Source organism: Pelophylax lessonae (assembly GCF_965119305.1).
Source record: "Pelophylax lessonae genome assembly, chromosome: 3".
Classification (NCBI taxonomy): Eukaryota; Metazoa; Chordata; class Amphibia; order Anura; family Ranidae; genus Pelophylax; species Pelophylax lessonae.
Window position 1 is genome coordinate 30,303,890 of NC_138770.1, and position 22,716 is coordinate 30,326,605.

Consider the following 22,716-nt stretch of genomic DNA (forward strand, 5'->3'; position numbering starts at 1 on the left):
GCTCTGAGCTGCATTAGAGAGGTGCTCTCAACTCAGAGTTCTGCTGAGGAGGCACTGATTGGCAGCACTGATGAGGCTGCACTGATCAGTGCCCTAAATTTCAGTGTGCACCATGTACTGACAGTGTTGCCGGTTAACCACTTCAGCTCTGGAAGACTTACCCCCCTTCATGACCAGGCCATTTTTTGCTATACGGAACTGTGTTACTTTAACTGACAATTGTGCGGTTGTGCGACACTGTACTCAAATAACATTTATGTAAATTCATCCCACAAATAGAGCTTTCTAATTTCGATATTGTGGCGGCCATATTGTACTCCCCTTTAGTGCGCCCTTCTACTCCCCTGTACTGCGTCCTCCTGCTCCTCTTTACTATGCCCTTCTACTCCCCTGTACTGTGCCATTCTACTCCCCTGTACTGCGCCATTCTACTCCCCTGTACTGTCCCCTTCTACTACCCTATACTGTGCCCTTCTACTCCCCTGTACTGTCCCCTTCTACTACCCTGTTTTGTGCCCCTCTACTACCCTATACTGTGCCCTTCTACTCCCATGTACTGTATACTGCTACTCCCCTGTACTGTGTCCTTCTTCTCCCCTGTACTGTGTCCTTCTTCTCCCCTGTACTGTGTCCTTCTTCTCCCCTGTACTGTGTCCTTCTACTCCCCTGTACTGTGTCCTTCTTCTCCCCTGTACTGTGTCCTTCTACTCCCCTGTACTGTGTCCCTCCTACTCCTCTGTACTGTGTCCCTCCTACTCCTCTGTACTGTGTCCCTCCTACTCCTCTGTACTGAGGCCCTCTACTCCGTTGTACTGAGGCCCTCTACTCCGCTGTACTGTGCCCGCCCACTCCCCTGTACCGCGCCCTTCCACTCCCCTGAACCGTGCCCTTCCACTCCCCTGTACAGTGCCCTCCTACTCCCCTGTACCGCGCCCCTCCTCTCCCCTGTACCGCGCCCTTCCTCTCCCCTGTACCGCGCCCTTCCTCTCCCCTGTACCGCGCCCTTCCTCTCCCCTGTACCGTGCCCTTCTCCTCCCCTGTACCGTGCCCCTCTACTCCCCTGTACTGTGCCCTTCTACTCTTCTGTACCGTGCCCTTCTACTCTCCTGTGCCCTGTGTTGATTAGTCTTTGATTTGTGTCATGTATGTTTTATTGTATAAAATCTATTATATTGAAAGTACTAAATATGTTTAATTATATCAACTATTTATTCTTTTATTTTAGTAAATTTGAGCAGGCTGGTAGGGGCCTCAGTACATTTCTTTACCCAGGGGTCCATGATGATATAAAGATGTCCCTGTGGGAGAGTGATATTTATCTTTGTATAACACAGAGCTGTACAGTAATAATGAAGAAATCTACTGAAAATGACACAAGAAGGAGATCTCATAATATGACCACAAGATCCTCAAGAATCCAGAATCCCATGGCCACCCCCCCACCTCCATCCCTGATCCCTACAAGACACAACACACAGAAGGTCCTAGAAGTCACCAAGAAGATGATGGAGCTGCTGACAGGAGAGGTGAGCGGTGCTGGGAATTCTGGGACATTATCCAGTAACAGACAAGCGATGTGTCTGGATGGTGACTGTATCATTGTGTGTGTCAGGTTCCTATAAGGTGTCAGGATGTCACTGTCTATTTCTCCATGGAGGAGTGGGAGTATTTAGAAGGACACAAGGATCTCTACAAGGACGTCATGATGGAGAATCAGCCGCCCCTCACATCACCGGGTAAGAGGAGACTTTATGGTAAAGGAGAGAGCAGTACGGAGGGTCCACCTAGATCCCCCATCATCTGATAAACACATAGAAACAATGTATTCAGTCTCAGGAGATGGGAGGCAGTGGTGTGGGACCTCTGCAACTTGTCTCATGTGAGCATTTAGGCCATCAGTAATTGTTGAATACCACGATTATGAGTCCTGACCCATACACTGTATAATATATATTGTACATTACATACTCCTGACCCCTGCACTATATACTCTATGTTGTATATTACATACTCCTGACCCCGGCACTGTATACTCTATGTTGTACATTGCACACTTCTGACCCCCTGCACTATATACTCTATGTTGTACATAGTTAGTGAGGTTGACATCAGTCTATCCAGTTCAACCTATGATGTGTGTGTGTGTTTGCTGTTAACCGTACATTGTATACCCCTGTATGTTGTGGTCTTTAAGGTGCCCATCTAATAGTTTTTTGAAACTATCGATGCTCCCTGCTGAAACCACTGCTTGTGGAAGAGAATTCCACATCCTTACTGTTCTGACAGTAAATAACCCCTTACGTATTTTAAGGTTAAACCGTTTTTCCTCTAGTTTTAGTGAGTGGCCACGTGTCTTATTGTATTCCCTTTCTCTGAATAGTTTGTTCCTTATGCTAGGGTCATCAGTACAATATTTGTACATTGATATTATATCCCCCCTCAATCGTCTCTTCTCCAGAGAGAATAAGTTCAGTGCTTGTAGTCTTTCCTCATAGCTGATGTCCTCCATTCCCCTAATTATTTTTGTTGCCCTTCTCTGGACTCTCTCCAGTTCCGGCACATCCTTCCTGAGGACCGGTGCCCTGAACTGGACAGCATACTCCAGATGTGGCCGGACCAGAGTCTTGTAGAGAGGGAGAATAATCTCTTTATTTCTGGAGTGAATCCCTTTTTTTATACATCCCAGTATTCTGTTGGCTTTGCTTGCAGCGGCTTGGCATTGCATGCCACTGCCAAGCCTGTTGTCCACCAGTACCCCCAGGTCCTTTTCCATCCTAGACTCACCCAGAGGTTCCCCCCCTAGTGAGTAGTTTGTGTTCATGTTTCTGATGCCCAAGTGCATTACTTTACATTTTTCAACATTAAACCTCATCTGCCATGTAGTTGCCCACCCTATTATTTTGTTCAGGTCCGCTTGTAAGGTTTCCAAATCCTGCATAGAAGATATTGGCATGCTTAGTTTAGTATCATCTGCAAATACCGAGATTGTGCTGGATATCCCCTCCTCTAGATAATTTATGAATAAATTAAACAGGATTGGCCCCAGGACAGAACCTTGGGGGACCCCATTTTCCACACCTGCCCAATCCGAGTACTCCCCATTTATTACCACCCTCTGGACTCTCCCCTGGAGCCAGTTCTCTATCCAGGTACTCTATCCTAGGTCCATACCTAGGTACCTTAGTTTGTACAGTAAGCGTTTGTGGGGAACTGTGTCAAATTCCTTTGAAAAATCCAGATACACCACATCCACAGGCTTACCTTTATCCAGATACACCACATCCACAGGCCTTCCTTTATCCAGATACACCACATCCACAGACCTTCCTTTATCCACATCCACATACACACCACATCCACAGGCCTTCCTTTATCCAGATACACCACATCCACAGGCTTACCTTTATCCAGATACACCACATCCACAGGCCTTCCTTTATCTAGATACATCACATCCACAGACCTTCCTTTATCCACATCCACATACACACCACATCCACAGGCCTTCCTTTATCCAGATACACCACATCCACAGGCTTACCTTTATCCAGATACACCACATCCACAGGCCTTCCTTTATCCAGATACACCACATCCACAGGCTTTCCTTTATCCAGATACACCACATCCACAGGCTTTCCTTTATCCAGATACACCACATCCACAGGCCTTCCTTTATCCAGATACACCACATCCACAGACCTTCCTTTATCCAGATACATCACATCCACAGGCCTTCCTTTATCCAGATACACCACATCCACAGACCTTCCTTTATCCAGGTACACCACATCCACAGGCTTTCCTTTATCTAGATGGCAACTCACTTCATCGTAGAAGGTTAATAGATTGGTCTGGCATGAATGATTTTTCATGAATCCATGCTGATTACTACTAATAATACCGTTTTCACTACTAAAGTCTTGTATGTGGTCCCTTTACATCCCCTCCAAAATCTTGCAGACTAATGATGTTAGGCTGACCGGCCTATAGTTACCGGGGATATATCTCAGCCCTTTTTTAAATATTGGTACCACGTTGGCTTTTTTCCAATCAGCTGGCACCATACCCATCTGTAGACTATCCATAAAGATCAAGAATAATGGTCTGGCAATCACCTGGATGAGTTCTTTAAGATCCCTCGGGTGTACGCCATCCGGTCACGGTGATTTATTTATGTTAAGTTTCTCTAGTTTAGTTCTAAGTCTATCTTCTGTTAGCCATGGCGGTACTTCCTGAGGTGTATTATTTAATTATCATTACAAGCTGGGTTAGTGTAGCCCCCCAATTCTTTTGTGAAGACTGAATAGAAGAAATTATTTAACACTTTCCCCTTCTCTCTGTCCTCTGTGGCCAGATTCCCTTCATCGTCTTTTATGGGTACAATGTGTTCTGGCCTCGCTTTCTTACTATTTATATACTTAAAGAATTTCTTGGGTTTTTTGTTTACTCTCTTCCACTATTTGTCTCTCGTGTTCTATTTTAGCCGCCTTGATTTCGCCTTTACATTTCTTATTACACTCTTTGTAATGCTTGAATGCTGCCAATGACACCTCAGCCTTGTATTTTTTGGAGGCCTCTTCTTTAGTATTAATATGCATTTTTATGTTGGAGTTTAGCCACACAGGGTTTAGTTTTGCTCTTTTAAATGTATTCCCCTTTGGACTGCACTGGCCAATCCCTTTGTTTAGTATGCTCTTGAAGCACTCTATCCCATTTGATATTTTCTAGCAAAGAGAGCTGTTTAGGGAAATTGGCTCTTTTGAAATTCAGTGTCCTTATATTACCCTTGTGTTTCCTATTTCTATAATTAATACTGAAACTAATTGACCTATGGTCACTGTTTCCTAAGTTGCCTCGTATTTCTATATCTGTTATCTGGTCTGTATTGTTGGTAATCAGTAGATCAAGTACTGCATTGTTTCTTGTCGGTGCGTTCACCATCTGACCCATGAAATTGTCCTGCAAAACATTTAGGAACTGCCGAGCCTTGGATGAATGTGCGGTTCCTTCTGCCCAGTCTATATCTGGATAATTAAAGTCCCCCATTATAATGACATTTCCCATACTAGCTGCCAATCCAATCTGTGAAAGGAGGTCATGCTCCTCCCTCTGGTTTGGGGGCCTATAGCATACGCTCAATAATACTTTCCCCATAGTGCCTTCCCTTTGAAGTTCTACCCATAGGAATTCTACCTCGTCCATAGCTCCATTATTAATATCATCCCTCATATTTACCTGTACACTGTTCTTAATATACAGACATACCCTTCCCCCTTTTTTACCTTCTCTATCTCTGCGATAAAGGGAATACCCCTGAATGGTCGCCAGCCAATCATGAGAGCTGTCAAACCAAGTCTCTGAAATCTACCGTATGTACTCGAGTATAAGTCGAGGCCCCTAATTTTACCACAAAAAAATGGGAAAATTGATTGACTCGAGTATAAGCCTAGGGTGGCAAATGCAGCAGCTACTGGACCACCACAAGACCCAAAACAGGGGCTGCGGGCATGGTACAGGAGAATACAGGGCTGTGGGCATGGTACAGGAGAATGTAGGGCTGTGGGCATGGTACAGGAGAATGCAGGGCTGTGGGCATGGTACAGCAGAATGCAGAGGTAGTGAACATGGTACAGGAGAATGCAGGGCTGTGGGCATGGTACAGGAGAATGCAGTGCTGTGGGCATGGAACAGGAGAATGCAGGACGGCGGGCATGGTACAGGAGATGCAGGGCTGCGGGCATGGTACAGGAGAATGCAGGGCTGCGGGCATGGTACAGGAGAATGCAGGGCTGCGGGCATGGTACAGGAGAATGCAGAGGCAGTGAACATAGTACAGGAGAATGCAGGACTGTGGGCATGGTACAGGAGAATGCAGAGGCAGTGGACATGGTATAGGAGAATGCAGGGCTGTGGGCATGGTACAGGAGAATGCAGGGCTGTGGGCATGGTACAGGGGAATGCAGGGCTGTGGGCATGGTACAGGGGAATGCAGGGCTGCGGGCATGGTACAGGGGAATGCAGGGCTGCGGGCATGGTACAGGAGAATGCAGTGCTGTGGACGTGGTACTGGAAAATGCAGGGCTGCGGGCATACTACAGGAGAATGTAGGGCTGTGGGCAAAGTACAAGAGAATACGGGGCTGTGGGCATACTACAAGAGATGCAGTGCTCCGGGCATAGTACAGGTGTACCATGCCCACAGCACTGCATCCCTTGTAGTATGCCCGAAGCCCCGCATAATGGCAGGTAGTGTGACTGGAGGAGTTTCACTTACCTGTTCAAGTGGCGCCTTCAATTTAAAAATGGCGCCGCTCGGCGCCAACACATCATTGCGCATGCGCTGCCGCCGCTCGGGAAGGCTCGTATAGGTTCGGCTATTCCCGGGAATAGCCCAACGTGCACAACCTGTCCCGAGCGGCGGCAGCGCATGCGTGGTGACATGTTGGCGCCGGGCGGCGCCATTTTAAAATCTAAAGCGCCTCGGATCACGTCGGGCATGCCGGGGACATTTTTTTTTTTGATGACTCGAGTATAAGCCGAGGGGGACGTTTTCAGCACAAAAATATGTGCTGAAAAACTCGGCTTATACTCAAGTATATACGGTAAGTCCTCCTCATTCATCAGCAGCTCCAGCTCTCCCATCTTGTTGGCCAGGCTTCTAGCATTGGTATACCAACCTCGTAATTTTGTCTGGATACATACTATATCCTCGTTTGATGTTGTTTTTAGGCTGCTCTTGCAATTTTTTTCCCCATACCCACCTTGGGTTTAGGAACTCCGAACTCCCTACCACTAATGTCCCCATTTGTGCCCCTGAACCTTGCTCCCAGCTGGCTAATTCTATATCTGCACCCTCCCCCCATCACCTAGTTTAAAAGCCCCTCTAACTTGTTGGCCATCTTCTCACCCAGTACAGCTGCACCCTCCCCTCCCCATTTAGGTGCAATCCGTCCCTAATAAAGAGCCGCTAGACAGCTGAGAAGTCAGCACTGTTCTTTAGGAACCTGAAACCCTCCTTACTACACCAGCTCCTCAGCCACTTGTTTACTTCCCTCATCTCCCGCTGCCTCTCAGTATTTCTGAAAATACTACCTTGGAGGTCCTACTCCTCAACTTAACTCCTAAGTCCCTGAAATCGTTTTTTAGGACTCTCCATCTCCCTGTGACTTTGTCATTGGTACCCACGTGTACCATGACAGCTGGGTCTTCCCCAACCCCACCCAATAATCTGTCTACCAGATCCGTGATGTGCAGAACCCGAGCGCCCGGTAAACAACAGACTGTTCGGCACTTACGGTCATTTTGACAGATTGCCCTCTCTGTCCTTCTAATAATTGAGTCCCCTACCACCAGAACCTGTCTTTCCTTTCCCTTGCTCCCGCGCTTACTGGAGGAGTTCTTCCCCTGGCAGCTAGGAGCGTCGCTCTGCTCCAGCAATGCTGGTCCCTGACTGGTTTCCCCAACATCACGCAACAGGGCGTATTTATTGGGGTGCTCCAGCCCTGGTGCACGACAATGCCGGCCTCATGTGGTGAGAGTATGACAAGTGCCTTGTTCTCTTCTACCCTTCCTAACTGTCACCCAACTACTCTGCTCTGATGCCTGCACCCTTGTATCTCCACCCTCCTCTGTGCAGTCCCCTGCCTGCACCTGAGGGGTACGTACCCAGCTCTCCTTCAGTATGGAGATTCTTCCCAGTGTTGCCAGCTGCTTCCCTAGATTCAGGACCTAGATACTGGTATGGACTGGGTAATGTGTTAGGATCTATATTGGTATGGACTGGGTAATGTGTTAGGATCTATACTGGTATGGACTGGGTAATGTGTTAGGATCTATACTGGTATGGACTGGGTAATGTGTTAGGGTCTTTACTGGTATGGACTGAGTAATGTGTTAGGATCTATACTGGTATGGACTGGGTAATGCGCTAGGATCTTTACTGGTATGGACTGAGTAATGTGTTAGGATCTATACTGGTATGGACTGGGTAATGTGTTAGGATCTATACTGGTATGGACTGGGTAATGCGTTAGGATCTATACTGGTATGGATTGGGTAATGTGTTAGGATCTATACTGGTATGGACTGGGTAAGGTGTTAGGATCTATACTGGTATGGACTGGGTAATGTGTTAGGATCTATACTGGTATGTAATGGGTTAGGAAGGAAAGGATGCCACATCATTTGATGGAAATGAAAATTATCACCCTACAGAGGGCTGAATTCAAAGACACCCCAAAAAACAAAGTGAAAAATTGATGCAGCAGGCGAGTCCATTTTGGTGAAATGTCATTGCAGGACCTCAGATTGGTCCTCAGTAGTGTGTACGGCCCCCACGTGCTTGTATGCATGCCTGACAACGTCGGGTAATGCACCTAATGAGATGACGGATGGTGTCCTGGGGTATTTCCTCCCAGATCTGGACCAGGGCATCACTGAACTCCGGAACAGACTGAGATGTAACCTGGCGACATCGGATGGACTGAACCAGAATATCCCAGAGGGGTTCTGTTGGATTCAGGTCAGGTGAGTCTGGGGGCCATTCAATGGTATCAATTCCTTCATCCTCCAGGAACTGGCTGCATACTCTCACCACATAAGTTCGGGTGTTGTTGTGCACCAGGAGGAACCCAGGACCCACTGCACCAGTGTAGGGTCTGACAATGGGTCCAAGGATTTCATCCCAATACCTAATGGCAGTCAGGGTGCCATTGTCTAGCCTGTAGAGGTCTGTGCATCCCTCCATGGATTTGCCTCCCCAGACCATCACTGACCCACCACCCAACCGGTCATGCTGAACGATGTTACAGGCAGCATAATGTTCTCCACGGCTTCTCCAGACCCTTTCACGTCTGTCACATGTGCTCAGGGTGAACCTTCTCTCATCTGTGAAAAGCACAGGGTGCCAGTGGTGGAGCTGCCAATTCTGGTGTTCAATGGCAAATGCCAATCGAGCTCCACGGTGCCGGGCAGTGAGCACAGCGCCCACTAGAGGACGTCGGGCCCTCAGGCCACCCTCATGAAGTCTGTTTCTGATTGTTTGGTCAGAGACATTCACACCAGTGTCCTGCTGGAGGTCATTTTGTAGGGCTCTGGCAGTGCTCATCCTGGTCCTCCTTGTACAAAGGAGCAGATACCGGTCCTGCTGATGGGTTAAGGACCTTCTACGGCCCTGTCCAGCTGAAACCGATTAGCAACCCCCTCTGCTACTTGACTGAGCAGATGAATATCCCAGGAGTTTCCCTGACTTGATGCTATACTCTGATTATAAAGTGTTGAGCAGTGTATATGAGTGTGGAAAACTCTTGGTAATTTTTCTTGTCTTCTGACAGACGGACTCTGTGGTGGGAATAGAAGGACATCGGAGGAAGATGTGACTACAGAAAATAATGACATGGCATCTTCTCCAGAAGTAAATCCCGTTCCTCATAATATACATGACAGACCTCACCATTGGAGGAGATCATTGGAATCTCCTGATACTTCACATAGTCCTCTAATATCTGACAGTGCCGACGGGTGCGGGAAGCCATCTCATCTCAGGGAATCTTCTTTATACCATACAGGAGAGAATTCATTCTCATGTTCAGAGTGCGGGAAATGTTTTAAACAGAAAAGAAGCCTTCTTAGCCATCAGAGAATACATACAGGTGACCTTCCCTATTCATGTTCAGAGTGCGGGAAATGTTTTAAACAGAAAAGAAGCCTTCTTAGCCATCAGAGAATACATACAGGTGACCTTCCCTATTCATGTTCAGAGTGCGGGAAAAGTTTTAATGAAAAAAGAAACCTTCTTAGACATCACAGAATACACACAGGTGAGCGTCCCTATTCATGTTCAGAGTGCGGGAAATGTTTTAGTAATAAAGAACACCTTCTTAGCCATTGGAGAATACACACAGGTGAGCGTCCCTATTCATGTTCAGAGTGCGGGAAATGTTTTAATGATAAAGGAGTCCTTCTTAGACATCAGAAAATACACGCACATGAGCGTCCCTATTCATGTTCAGAGTGCGGGAAATGTTTTATTCGTAAAGGAAGCCTTCTTAGCCATCAGAGAACACACACAGGTGAGCTTCCCTATTCATGTTCAGAGTGCGGGAAATGTTTTATGCATAAAGGAAGCCTTCTTAGCCATCAGAGAATACACACAGGTGAGCGTCCCTATTCATGTTCAGAGTGCGGGAAATGTTTTAATGATAAAGGAGTCCTTCTTAGACATCAGAGAATACACGCAGGTGAGCGTCCCCATTCATGTTCAGAGTGTGGGAAATGTTTTATTCGTAAAGGAAGTCTTCTTAGCCATCAGAGAATACACACAGGTGAGCTTCCCTATTCATGTTCAGAGTGCGGGAAATATTTTAATGAGAAAGGAAGCCTTCTTAGCCATCAGAGAATACACACAGGTGATCCTCCCTATTCATGTTCAGAGTGCGGGAAATGTTTTAGTAAAAAAGGACACCTTCTAAAGCATCAGAAAATACACACAGGTTAACAAAGGGTGTGTGTGATCCCTGCGCTATCTGAGGTGGCAAGAGAATCCCTGCTGCAGCGCCACTGGGACTGATACTAAAACAGTAAAAAATATATTTGTGGGAATAGTGGTGCGCTTCAGGGGTTGACTCTTGTAGATCTCTATTTAGGTTGGTAAGTATAATGTGTACAAATCTTGATCTAAAAGTGCTCAGTATGGTAAATCTGTGTATACGTCTGTATTCCAAGGAATGAATGATAAAGGTGCAAATGCGTAGTGTCAATCAAAGCAATGTGTGTGTCGATAAATCAATAAATATCAAAATTCTTCTTCTTTGCATAAAAAAATCAATAAATACAGTGTTAATCATCAATCCAGTTCATAAAAGGTGAAATATATATATATATATATATGTGCTCAAATAAAGTGCTGCATGCTAGTTGTAATAAAACGGTGCTAAAAAAACTTGTGAACGGTTCTGTTACAATTCTTCAAATAAACAATATTGACTAAAATAGTCCAAAAAGTAAATAACTTTCGAAGAAAACTTGTGTAAAAGAACTCTTCGTTTGTGACCGTGCTTCACTGGTTAAATCAAGTGACTGTGATCTCCTTCACCTTGTGTATCACCTCTATGTGCTCTAGCCTCTCACCTTATAGGCAAGACCCATATGCCTTTGGTGTCTATCCAGACTTATCAATGGACTCTGTATGCCTCACTCCGGATCCTTAATCCCTTTTTGAAGCAGACTTCTTAAATTCCTATGGGTATTTGTCCGGTTCCTTTTCCTAGTTCTATCCTCCTTATCCGGTCTTAATGTGCCTCAGAAACAAAGACTTTTCGTGGTGCAGTATATCAAGCTTATTTATTTAAAATATACAGATCGCACTTACATTCTAGCGAAGTAAAATCAGCATGTAAAAAACAACCGCCGCTGTGGAGATCGGGCTCCGTTGTAACGTCCCTTCCGGGTATAGGGCTCCTCCTACGCGTTACGTCACAAGGTCACGTGACTTCCTCAGGGTGACAAGAAGAATTTTGATATTTATTGATTTATCGACACACACATTGCTTTGATTGACACTACGCATTTGCACTTTTATCATTCATTCCTTGGAATACAGACGTATACACAGATTTACCATACTGAGCACTTTTAGATCAAGATTTGTACACATTATACTTACCAACCTAAATAGAGATCTACAAGAGTCAACCCCTGAAGCGCACCACTATTCCCACAAATACACACAGGTTAGCTTCCTTGTTAATATTCAGAGTGCAGGAAATGTTTTAATAATAAAGGAAGCCTTCTTAGCCATCAGAGAATACACACAGGTGATCCTCCCTATTCATGTTCAGAGTGCGGGAAATGTTTTGCACTTAAATGTTTACTTTTTAGACACCAGAAAGTTCATATAGGAGAACGTTTCTAATCTTGTGCAGAGTGCGGGAAATGTTTTACTAAGAAAGAACACCTACTTATACACAGGTGAGCGCCCTTTTTAATGTTACAAGTGCGGGAAATGTTTTCCAAACAAAGGTTTAATTCTTAGAAACCAGAAAGTTCATACGGGTGAGCGTCCTATTTCATGTTAAGAGTGCGGGAAATGTTTCACTCCTTATGTAAGCTTCAAACGGCAAAGAATTCACACTTATATTAGAGGCTCGGTTTTCATGTTCAGAGTGTGGAAAAGTGTAAAAATAAAGGAAATATAATGAAACATCAGAGTGCACCCCCTGCTGGTACTACGGGAAATGGATGCTGGATTGTAACGGGTGGTGTAAACTGTTTAGTCCATAAACAAATGTGAAACCACCACAGTCCACTCGGGGTTGGTTTACACCCGCATCGCCCTCTGACCCGCAGTGGGGTTGGCTGGGAGCCCTTATGTTAACCCTTTATCTTCCTTTTTATTGGTTGCTTCATGTTGTTGCTCCTTTAGATTTATTGAATTAGCCGGCTTTTTATTGGTCCAACCAATGTATGATTATTAATACATTTGACACATTTGTTAATTCTATTATAAAAGATTTAAGCTTTATTTTATTCATATCATTACTGTGTGGTAATCGCTTATTCTGATCTTGTACAATAAAAACTCTTCGTACAATATTCTGTGCCGAGTCTTCTTTTTTTACCAATGATTAGATGATCGGTGATTGGAATGTGATCAGTTCATAGAGAGTCATCCATTGGGGTTTTATTAGTGAGATGGAGAGTGGAGAAGGCACCACATTGACAGCCATTGGGGGCCCTTTCTAAAGCCCTAAACTTTTTGGCAACCTGTCTATGACATTAGTCTTCCAAACTCTATCTCACTGAGCTAAGGCCAGAAGAGTTCCAGGAGTTCTTCTCTGCCCACAGTTCCCAAACCAAAAGGAGACATCCACCACATCTTCATTCTTAAGGCCCTAAATGTCCTCAGCTGGGCCCAGGAGTTCCACATGTAATCCACCAGGTCATAACCTCTTTATCAGGGAGACTTTCTGCTTTGACCAACCCACATACATGTACTGTGGTAGGGCGGCCGTTCTGCACAGAATCACATCTGCTTTTCCAAGTCTGGGGTGGGCATACGCTCCGCCGCCGCCCAGCTCCCGCTGGACACAGCAGGAGCCAATCAGCGGGTCCGGTGGACACGGTGTCCGTCGGTACCCGGCAATCATTCCATAGAGAGCCGGAACAGTTGTCTGCCAATGTAAACAAGGCAGATTGCTGTTCTGTTAGTAGGGAAGATGGAGATCCTGTGTTTCTACTAATAGAGAAAGGAGATACTGGCACACAAAGATTATATATAGTCCAGCCAGCAATAAATATCTAAAAATACCAATGATCAGGGTAGAGGGAAATCCAGAAAACGTCGCTGGTCTTTGGTTATGGGGGTACAATAAAGGAATGCACAGGACCACCTATGGCTGCTGTCCTTGTGACTGGCTCTGTATAGACTAAGAGGAAAGTCCTGTAGAAGAAGCCAAATACTCTGACTGCGTAGCCTTGCTTATCTTCTCGTCTGGTACCTCCTATCCTTCCGGTGACGGTACTTCCGCTGTGCCTTCCATGCTGGTTAGCGTGGCTTCTTTCTGGCCATCTCTCTGCTCAGCAGCCGGAACAGATGACAGCGGTCCTGCAGGATGGTTCTCAGACTCTGACACCAAATGAGCACTTGTATATTTTACCTCTTGTGAGTGTTTTAATCCTTCGCTATTAAAACCCTTTAACCAGGATACTACACTTAGCTGGGATCGGACTACCATATATACAGTATATATATAACATGTATATATATATTCAGGTTTGCCGTTATTTTGAGGTTGTTAGAGTGTCCCTTTAGGGCTGCTTGCAGAAGAGGATCGCTTTCACAGGAAGTATCTGAACTGGATTGTGGGAGATTTAGTTCTAAACTGCATACAGACTGTTGTTTGGATTGCCGAGGAAACTATACTCCCAGGGAGGCGAGTGGAGGATCATGGGAGAGTCAACAAACCTATCTGCCAGACAGTGAGCGCGTTCGCTTGCTTCCGGGACTCGGTGAGCCTGAGAGGTGTGCTGGGACACTGTTGGTGACGGAGGCCCAGAGCGTGCAGCCTGGAGAGAGAGCGGAGCCCATCGTCAGTGGTGCGGATGCTGGTAATCACACAGCGGTGATAGATCCAGTGGGGCTGAGTAGATAGCGGGTGAAGCTGAACTGACTGACTGGGATAGCCGAGCGCCGATCATCCCTAGTGACGCAGGATCGTGGGAGAGGACATCGCCTGGGTTGCAGGAGAATCACAGGGGGACACTGACAGACGGAGGAGTGCCTGGTGACATCCTAGTCACAAGTATAAATCTTCATTTATGACAGACTTACTGCAGATAGGAACATACATACACTATTATCCTGGGATTACAAATATCACGCTGAAGAGTGATAAGAGCTCCAACTGCCGGTGAAGACTTAGCAAGGCCTTGCTAGGAAAGGGACCTCAGCACAGGCTGTCTTAAAGGGGTCCGGTTATTATAATATTGAGTCATTATTAGCGAGGATTAGATATTACTAGACTTTACATCAGAGGTTTTCAGCTAAAGTCATAAGCTAATATACAGTATCTCACAAAAGTAAGTACGCCCCTCACAGTTTTGTAAATATTTTATTATATCTTTTCATGTGACAACACTGAAGAAATGACACTTTGCTACAATGTAAAGTAGTGAGTGTACAGCTTGTATAACAGTGTAAATTTGCTGTCCCCTCAAAATAACTCAACACACAGCCATTAATGTCTAAACCGCTGGCAACAAAAGTGAGTACACCCCAAAGTGACAATGTCCAAATTGGGCCCAAAGTGTCAATATTTTGTGTGGCCACCATTATTTTCCAGCACTGCCTTAACCCTTTTGGGCATAGAATTCACCAGAGCTTCACAGGTTGCCACTGGAGTCCTCTTCCACTCCTCCATGATGACATCACGGAGCTGGTGGATGTTAGAGACCTTGCGCTCCTCCACCTTCAGTTTGAAGATGCCCCACAGATGCTCAATAGGGTTTAGGTCTGGAGACATGCTTGGCCAGTCCATCACGTTTACCCTCAGCTTCTTTAGCAAGGCAGTGGTTGTCTTGGAGGTGTGTTTGGGGTCATCATCATGTTGGAATACTGCCCTGCGGCCCAGTCTCCTAAGGGAGGGGGATCATGCTCTGCTTCAGTATGTCACAGTACATGTTGGCATTCATGGTTCCCTCAATGCACTGTAGCTCCCCATTGCAGCCCCAGACCATGACACTCCCACCACCATGCTTGACTGTAGGCAAGACACACTTGTCTTTGTACTCCTCACCTGGCTGTCATCACACATGCTTGGCATCATCTGAACTAAATACGTTTATCTTGGTCTCATCAGACCACAGGACATGGCTCCAGTAATCCATGTCCTTAATCTGCTTGTCTTCAGCAAACTGCTTGCGGGCTTTCTTGTGCATCATCTTTAGAAGTGGCTTCCTTCTGGGATGACAGCCATGCCGACTAATTTAATCCAGTGTGCGGCGTATGGTCTGAGCACTGACAGGCTGACCCCCCACCCCTTTAACCTCTGCAGCAATGCTGGTGGCACTCCTACATCTATTTCCCAAAGACAACCTCTGGATATGACGCTGAGCATGTGCACTCAACCTCTTTGGTTGACCATGGCGAGGCCTGTTCTGAGTGGAACCTGTCCTGTTAAAACGCTGTATAGTCTTGGCCACCGTGCTGCAGCTCAGTTTCAGGGTCTTGGAAATCTTCTTATAGCCTAGGCCATCTTTATGTAGAACAACAATTCTTTTTTTTCAGATCTTTAGAGAGTTCTTTGCCATTAGGGGCCATGTTGAACTTCCAGTGACCAGTATGAGAGTGTGAGAGCGATAACACCAAATTTACCACAGCTGCTCCCCATTCACACCTGAGACCTTGTAACACTAATGAGTCACATGACACCGGGGAGGGAAAATGGCTAATTTGGCCCATTTTGGACATTGTCACTTAGGGGTGTACTCACTTTTGTTGCCAGCGGTTTAGACATTATTGGCTGTGTGTTGAGTTATTTTGAGGGGAAAGCAAATTTACACTGTTATACAAGCTGTACACTCACTACTTTACATTGTAGCAAAGTGTCATTTCTTCAGTGTTGTCACATGAAAAGATAGAATAAAATATTTACAAAAATATGAGGGGTGTACTTACTTTTGTGAGATACTGTATGTTGCCATAACATTGACAGTTAAAGTGGATGCATAGTAAGGTTGCAATATCCATGTGATCTATTATTCTTTCTTTTGCTGTGTATTCACATTAATGGTGTCACTCCATTGAGCCTCCTTGTGTTAGGTGGGGTTCAGTTGACTGATACTGCTACACTTTGTTATTGCTAAGACATATTTGTTATCAATAAGCTATAATGATTTACCTTTTAAGTAAAATAACCAAACAGTATTCTAATGGTGTCAGTGTGTCTTTGAAGATTATTATTGAAATGTTGGAACCTAAAGTGTCAGGTGGGCTGGACAGTTATGAGGGTCATAGGAGTGCTAAGGAACACCCACCAACCAGCAGCCCTCAAGGGGGCAGTGCTACATACACTTAGGTGGTGCTTTCTGTAGGGTTGCCACCCATCCAGGATTCACCTGGACAGTTTGGGTTTTGAATCATGTGTTTGGGTTTAAGGCCACCTGAAACTCGGACACAATATTCAGAATGGACTGTGACTCACCAATTACCCAACTACCACAACCCCTGAGTGCATAGATGTGCACACCGGCCCTACCCCCATACATGGACAGGAGAGAAGAAAGGGCTTGGTCTATTCCTCCTCCTCCCACCCCTACCCCTCTGTCTGCCCACCCACACTCCAATCCCTGGCGTTCTGTGCCTCAGGAAAGGGATGTGTAGGCTGGAAGTTTGAAGCTCAGCAACCGGCAGATACATCGTGGCTTCGATGCCTGAGCCTCCATCCTCGGTAGAGTGAGCTCACCATCCAATGTCTGTGACTGAAGTCCCTGCCCTCTCTCCCTTCTCTCTCGTGCCTCCAAGTGAGTGAGTACACTAAGGTAAGATTTAAGAGGTGCCCTGTGGACTCTGATGTAAGGGGGCTTTGGGAACCCTAATTAAGGGGGGAATGATGGGAACTCTGATGTAAGTGGGAGGTTTGGTGAGCAGAAACCCCCTTACATTAGAGTTTCCCTTTACATCAGAGTCCACAGTATTCCCCCTTAAAAATAAAATTTTGACGAGCGCGGCTAAAGTGTTCGGGTTTGGCTTGAAGAAAAGGTGACAACCCGAGCTTCCTGTGTGTTTCTGCTGTTGCCTCATGAGGAGTTTATGTGTAATCTCCATTAGTAACTGTAAATAGATGTGTGTGTATATAGATGTAGCACTGCTCCCTTGGGAGGTGCTGAGAATGGATTCCCCTGGGTTACCCATAGCAACAGTTTGTAAAATGTTATCACTCTGTACTTGGCTCAGTCAATGAACAGCCCAGGGGATTTGGCTTTTTGTATTTATTTGGAACTGGGATGGGAGAAGGGATGAGTGGGATACTACAACTAGTAACTATGCATAAACTTGAGGACAACTATCTATGGTGTGTGCGGCAAGGCCGCTGCTTCACTTTGCCACTGAGGTGAAGATTTCAAAGGTGAACTATATGTTAAGTTTCTCTGTTTCTCTTCAGGGTCTAACTTGGCACCCCCTTTCTTACTCGATGAGTATGCTGGCTCTTGTCCACTGACTTTCCCTGGAGTGGTCCCCTTCCTGGGCAGACACCTGGCAAGCTCCCTAGTACTCACGGAGACTGTTTTTCACAGGAATCTCTGCCACTGCTCCACTGTCAGTTTCTACAGGACCTCACAGCTCAGCCTCACACTTCTGGTCCACTAGGCCTGCGACCGCTTTCCACTCTGACAGGAGGAGAGACAGCCGTCACCCTCCTCCTGGGACCTGGCTTCCCACCCAAAGACATCCTGTCACATGTGCCCTTGGCTTTTGTGACCAATCCCAGGATGCACCGCTGTAGTTCCCTCCCACTGAGACAGCCACAAAAGCCTGTGTGTCCCTGGTTGGGTTTCCTCCACTGTCCAACAGGCTCCCCTATTGGATACAGTGGGGACACTCCCTCAGACCCAGCGAATCACACCTGGACACATATAACAGCAGGAGAGCAAATAAATGCCTTTACCTAACACCTAACTACGAGGCTGCTATATATATATATATACTGTACTTATGAGATATTGGGTTTTGGTTTTTACTAACAGTTTGATATAAGTTCAATGTACCTGTAGCACCCTCCTAGGTAGGTGCTAGGAAAACTATAAGGGAGGCCCTGTCTGCTTATCAGAAGGGTCTGATTGTTCAGCTAGGCTGTCATGTGTTTCCAGGTGTGTCTGTTGAGCTTGGGGAGTCTCCCCACTGTGTCCAATGAGGGCTCTTATTGGACAGTGGAGGAAACCTAACCAATAGCACACCAGGGCTCATATCAGTCCCAGTGGGCGGAACTGGCCACAATGCATCCTGGGATGAGATATAAGTCTGAGGGGAGCACATGACAGGGGTCCTTGGCGGGAAGCAGAGTCCCAGGAGGAGGGTGATGGCTGTCTCTCCTCCTGTCAGCATGAGGAAAGCGTCCTTGGCGGTCGGCCTAAAGGACAGAAGGTTGAGTTGAGCTGCAGAGAGGGATCCAGTGTGCTGTGGACCAAGTGGAGCTGCTGGGGCAGAAGTTTCCAGGAAAGCAGAGATGTGAGTACTGGAAACTGCCCAGGGGTCTGCCTAGGAGAGGGGACCACTGCAGAAGGTCAGAGGGATCCGGGAGCCAGCTAACCAGTAGAGAAGGCTTAGAAAGGGGGATGCCAGAGTCTAAGCCCTGAAGATCAGTGTGTGAAAGAGGGTGGCGGTGTGGGCCCTGAAGTGTTAAGCAATGCAGCAAACCTACAAGTAGCTACCTCAGCAAAGAGTGCTAATGAAAGCTTTAACTAGGACTTTGTGCCACAAGAAAGTGTCAGAAGTCAGTTCAGCGTTAACAGACAGCAAGTCAGCGTTACCCACCGTCAACCGGCATTCAGACAGCGTCAAGTCAGCGCCAATAGGCATTTTTCAGTTGTCCCACTCAAATTGTGCATAGTTGAGCCAGAGGAGTATCCCATTCATCCCTTCTCCCATCCAAGTTCAAAGTAAATATAAAAACCCAAAGATACTGGACTGTTTCTTGTCTCAGTGCTAACACTTGGAGAACATGCTTAAATGTGCTGTTGTTGCTAGCGGTAACCCAGGAGGACCCACATCCAGCAAAATGGCTGGGAATCCTGCTACATACCCATTTGTGTGAACACAATTTTTTGCTTCTGCGTGAGAGTTCTGGAGGTCATAGTAGTGTTCTTCTAGAGCCGGGGGGGTCTCCAAGCTCTCTAAACAAAAGAGTCACTTTACTGTCCTTCAGATTTTAGGGGGGGGGGGGTGGACTGTGGCCATTGGGAGCAGAAAGGGTCCCGTCAGTGGGAAAAAACAATGCCTCATCTTTGGTTTCATTGGAAGGAATTGCGCCCCATGGTTTGTGTCAGTGGACCCATTGTTGGTGTCCTCATTGTATACGTTGTGGTTTACCAGGGTTATGGCTGAAGCTATCATTCTATTGGTTTTTCCAGCTGGCGGCTGGCTTTCTCATGTAACCATTCTGAGCGGTTCATGAGTTTTCCGAAGCAGAGGGAAGGGATGTTCCTCCCCCTCCTGCCGCTTGCCGGTGTTTTTTGGGCTTACCGTTTTTGCCTGGAAAACGATCCGATGGTGCGGCTGGCTGCTCTCATAGACGATCAAAGAGTGGAACTCTTTCATCGCCTCTATGGCCTTGGAGGACCAGAGCGACGTCATGACGTCACTTCTGGTCCAGGCTGGAAGTAAATCATTTTTTTTTTTTGCTTTTAAAGTTAAAGAAGAAATTTGGGGTCTTTTTGACCCCAGATGTCTCCATAAAGAGGACCTGTCATCCTTATTTCTATTACAAGGGAGGTTTACATTATTTGTAAAAGGAATAAAAGTGATCAAAAATAAAAGGGACAGTGTAAAAATAAAAAGTAAAATAGAAAAAAAAAAAATTTAAAGAGACCCCATCCCTGCGCGGTGCTTGTGCACAGGAGCGAACGCATACGTAAGTCACACATGCATATGTAAACGGGAATCGCACCACACATGTGAGGTAGCACCGCGATCGTTACAGCGAAAGCAATAATACTAGCACTAGAACACCTCTAACTCTAAACAGGTAACCTGTAAAGGCTTTGTAAGCGTCGCCTGTGGATATTTTTAAGTACTGTAGTTTGTCGCAATTCCACGAGCGTGCGCAATTTTTACCACTTCCATACCTGGTCTATTCTGGCACTCCTCTCCTACATGTAAAAATCATAATTTCTTGCTAGAAAATTACTCAGAACCTCCAAACATTATATATTGTTTTTGCAAAAGAGACCCTAGGGAATAAAATGGTGGCCGTTGCAACATTTTATGTCACACGGTATTTGCGCAGCCATTTTTCAAACGCATTTTTAAAACAACAAAAAAAAAAAAAACTGTTTCATCAATTAAAAAAAAAAAGAAAAGTTAGCCCAATTTTTTAATATAATGGAAAAGATGATGTTACACCGAGGAAAAAGATACCTAACATGTCACACTTTAAAATTGCGCACACTTGTGAAATGGCGCCAAACTACGGTACTTAAAAATCTCCATAGGTGATGCTTTAAACATTTTTTATGGGGTAACTAGTTTAGAGTTACCAAAGAGGTCTTGGGCTAGAAATATTGCTCTAGCTGTAACATTCGCGGCGATACCTCACATGTGTGTTTTGAACGCTGTTTACATATGTGGGCGTGACGTACATATGTGTTCACTGCTGCGTGCAAGTACACGGGGACGGGGGCGCTTTAAATTTTTATTTTTTAATTGTTTATTTTATTAAATTTCTTTATTTATTTCCTTTTTTTTTTTTTACACTTTCCTGTTACATTTTTTTATCACTTTTATTCCTATTAAAAGGAATGTAAACATCCCTTGTAGTAGGAATAGGGCATGACAGGTCCTCTTTATGGGGAGATCAGGGGTCTATTAGAGCTCCAAATCTCTCCTCTGGTCCCCCCTGCAGCCTATTAGACCAAGATTGGATGTCCAGGTAAACAAAGGGGCAGAACCGGAAGTGGGGAATCCTCGCCGCTCCTGGTCTCCAGGGTTACAGAGCGAGGGGAATGATGTCAGTTCCTATCTCTGTGTACAGGGCAGCCATCACCGCCGGCAACATCGCTCCCGACCTCCGTGATGTGACCGGAGAGCCCGGGAGAGGCGGTGGGAAGGGGATGGAACCTCCTTCTATCACCCGCAGAAGTAATCGGGTGGCTAATTATCCACTCAGATCACTTCTGCGTTGTACAGAATCGCAGACTGAACAAAATGATACCGGGATGATGCCTGTAGGTGCACCCACCACCCCGCTATTACCACTGAACCCCAAAGACGTATGGGTACATCCATTTGGAGGAGTGGTTAAAGTTTATTTTCCCCCTAAAAATTGCATTTGCAAAACCGCTTCGCAAATACCGTGTGACATAACAAATTGCAACGACCGCCATTTTTTTCTCTTTGGTCTCTGCTAAAATAAAAAAAATTGTATAATGTTTGGGGGTTCTTTTTTTTCGAAAGATTTGTTTTTAATAAATTATTTTCAGTAGGTAACAATTTATTCAAACTTATCACATTTTATATAAGGAAGAAAATGAGATAATGTAAGAGAAATTTACAGAGGCATAAGACAACACACAGGAAAAGGTTTACGTGTCTCATAATACTGGGAAAATCTATGTTATGTAACAGTAGGGAATACCTCCCACTCATCTATCTTATTGCTGCAGCAGAGTTTTCTTTTTAAAAACTACACAAAAAGCCCCAAATCTGAGGATGGGTCCTTCTATCTTCTGAACTGCATGAGGGTCCTTTTGTGGTTAGCCACATCTATGGGTGACATGGACACTTACTATTGGCTGTTCAAGGGTTGGAACCTTTCAGGATGTAAATGACTGCATCAACGTGATGATGTCACAAGGAATGGGGCTGGCAATGGAACCGGTCATTAGCAGGCTAAAATTTCCTATGATCCTCAGCTCCATCCAGTGGCCTTAGTGCAGTTTTTTTTTTTTTTTTAAAGAATAACAATCGATCTGTAGAGGAATTAGCAGGAAAACATTTGATTTTGCTGAACAAATGTACCAACAGTTTCACTGGATGAATAGCTATACAAACTTTTTTATTTTTTATAAATAAATATATACTGCCTTTACATCTTCCCGATTTCTTAAGCACAATATTGCTCCAAAATTCCCTTTCCTAACTCAGAGTCCACAAACTCATACCCTCATTATTACGCTTGTATTCTATTAGGAAAACTTTCACATCACAATCTATCATAAGTGCTTCTGCAAGTCTATCCCCCCCATCATTCCATATCTGCTGCCTCCCTCATTATTCTTTCACAATGAAAATGAAAACACATTCAAGCTCGTATTTGAGACCCTCAAAACACATCACAGCTCAGTCTGCACAAATATTTCTGACCAATGTCGTGTGACCGAGTGACATTGACTATGAGTATATACTTAGACAATCCTCATAGTAAACGCCCCTGCCACACTCGAGAATCGAACTGCCTTAAATATTCACACCGCTGAAAGTAAAGAAAATCCGCACCGGAAG

General features: G+C 45.4%; 5 protein-coding genes across 5 annotated transcripts in view; 3 read left to right on the forward strand and 2 right to left on the reverse strand.

The window, feature by feature from the left end:
* The window catches only part of LOC309550684 (uncharacterized protein), a 1,024,308-nt gene that overhangs the window by 336,665 nt on the left and 664,927 nt on the right, over positions 1–22,716 (forward strand). The gene's annotated exons all lie outside the window — the stretch shown is intronic.
* The window catches only part of LOC309550755 (uncharacterized protein), a 318,095-nt gene that overhangs the window by 92,916 nt on the left and 202,463 nt on the right, over positions 1–22,716 (reverse strand). The gene's annotated exons all lie outside the window — the stretch shown is intronic.
* Positions 1–22,716, reverse strand: part of LOC309550736 (uncharacterized protein) — an 851,482-nt gene that overhangs the window by 19,773 nt on the left and 808,993 nt on the right. The window lies entirely within an intron of this gene.
* Positions 1–22,716, forward strand: part of LOC309550715 (uncharacterized protein) — a 523,380-nt gene that overhangs the window by 1,735 nt on the left and 498,929 nt on the right. Inside the window, exons 4-5 of the mRNA XM_082251050.1 lie at positions 1,335–1,526; positions 1,613–1,736. Coding sequence (XP_082107176.1) covers positions 1,335–1,526; positions 1,613–1,736 — 316 coding nt within the window. The remainder of the gene's footprint in view (positions 1–1,334; positions 1,527–1,612; positions 1,737–22,716) is intronic.
* LOC309549871 (uncharacterized protein) lies at positions 7,529–10,497 on the forward strand (the record flags this gene model as incomplete). The annotated part of the gene is made up of 2 exons (XM_082250366.1): positions 7,529–7,533; positions 9,513–10,497. 2 exons carry the CDS (start codon positions 7,529–7,531, stop codon positions 10,495–10,497), a joined length of 990 nt encoding a protein of 329 aa, XP_082106492.1.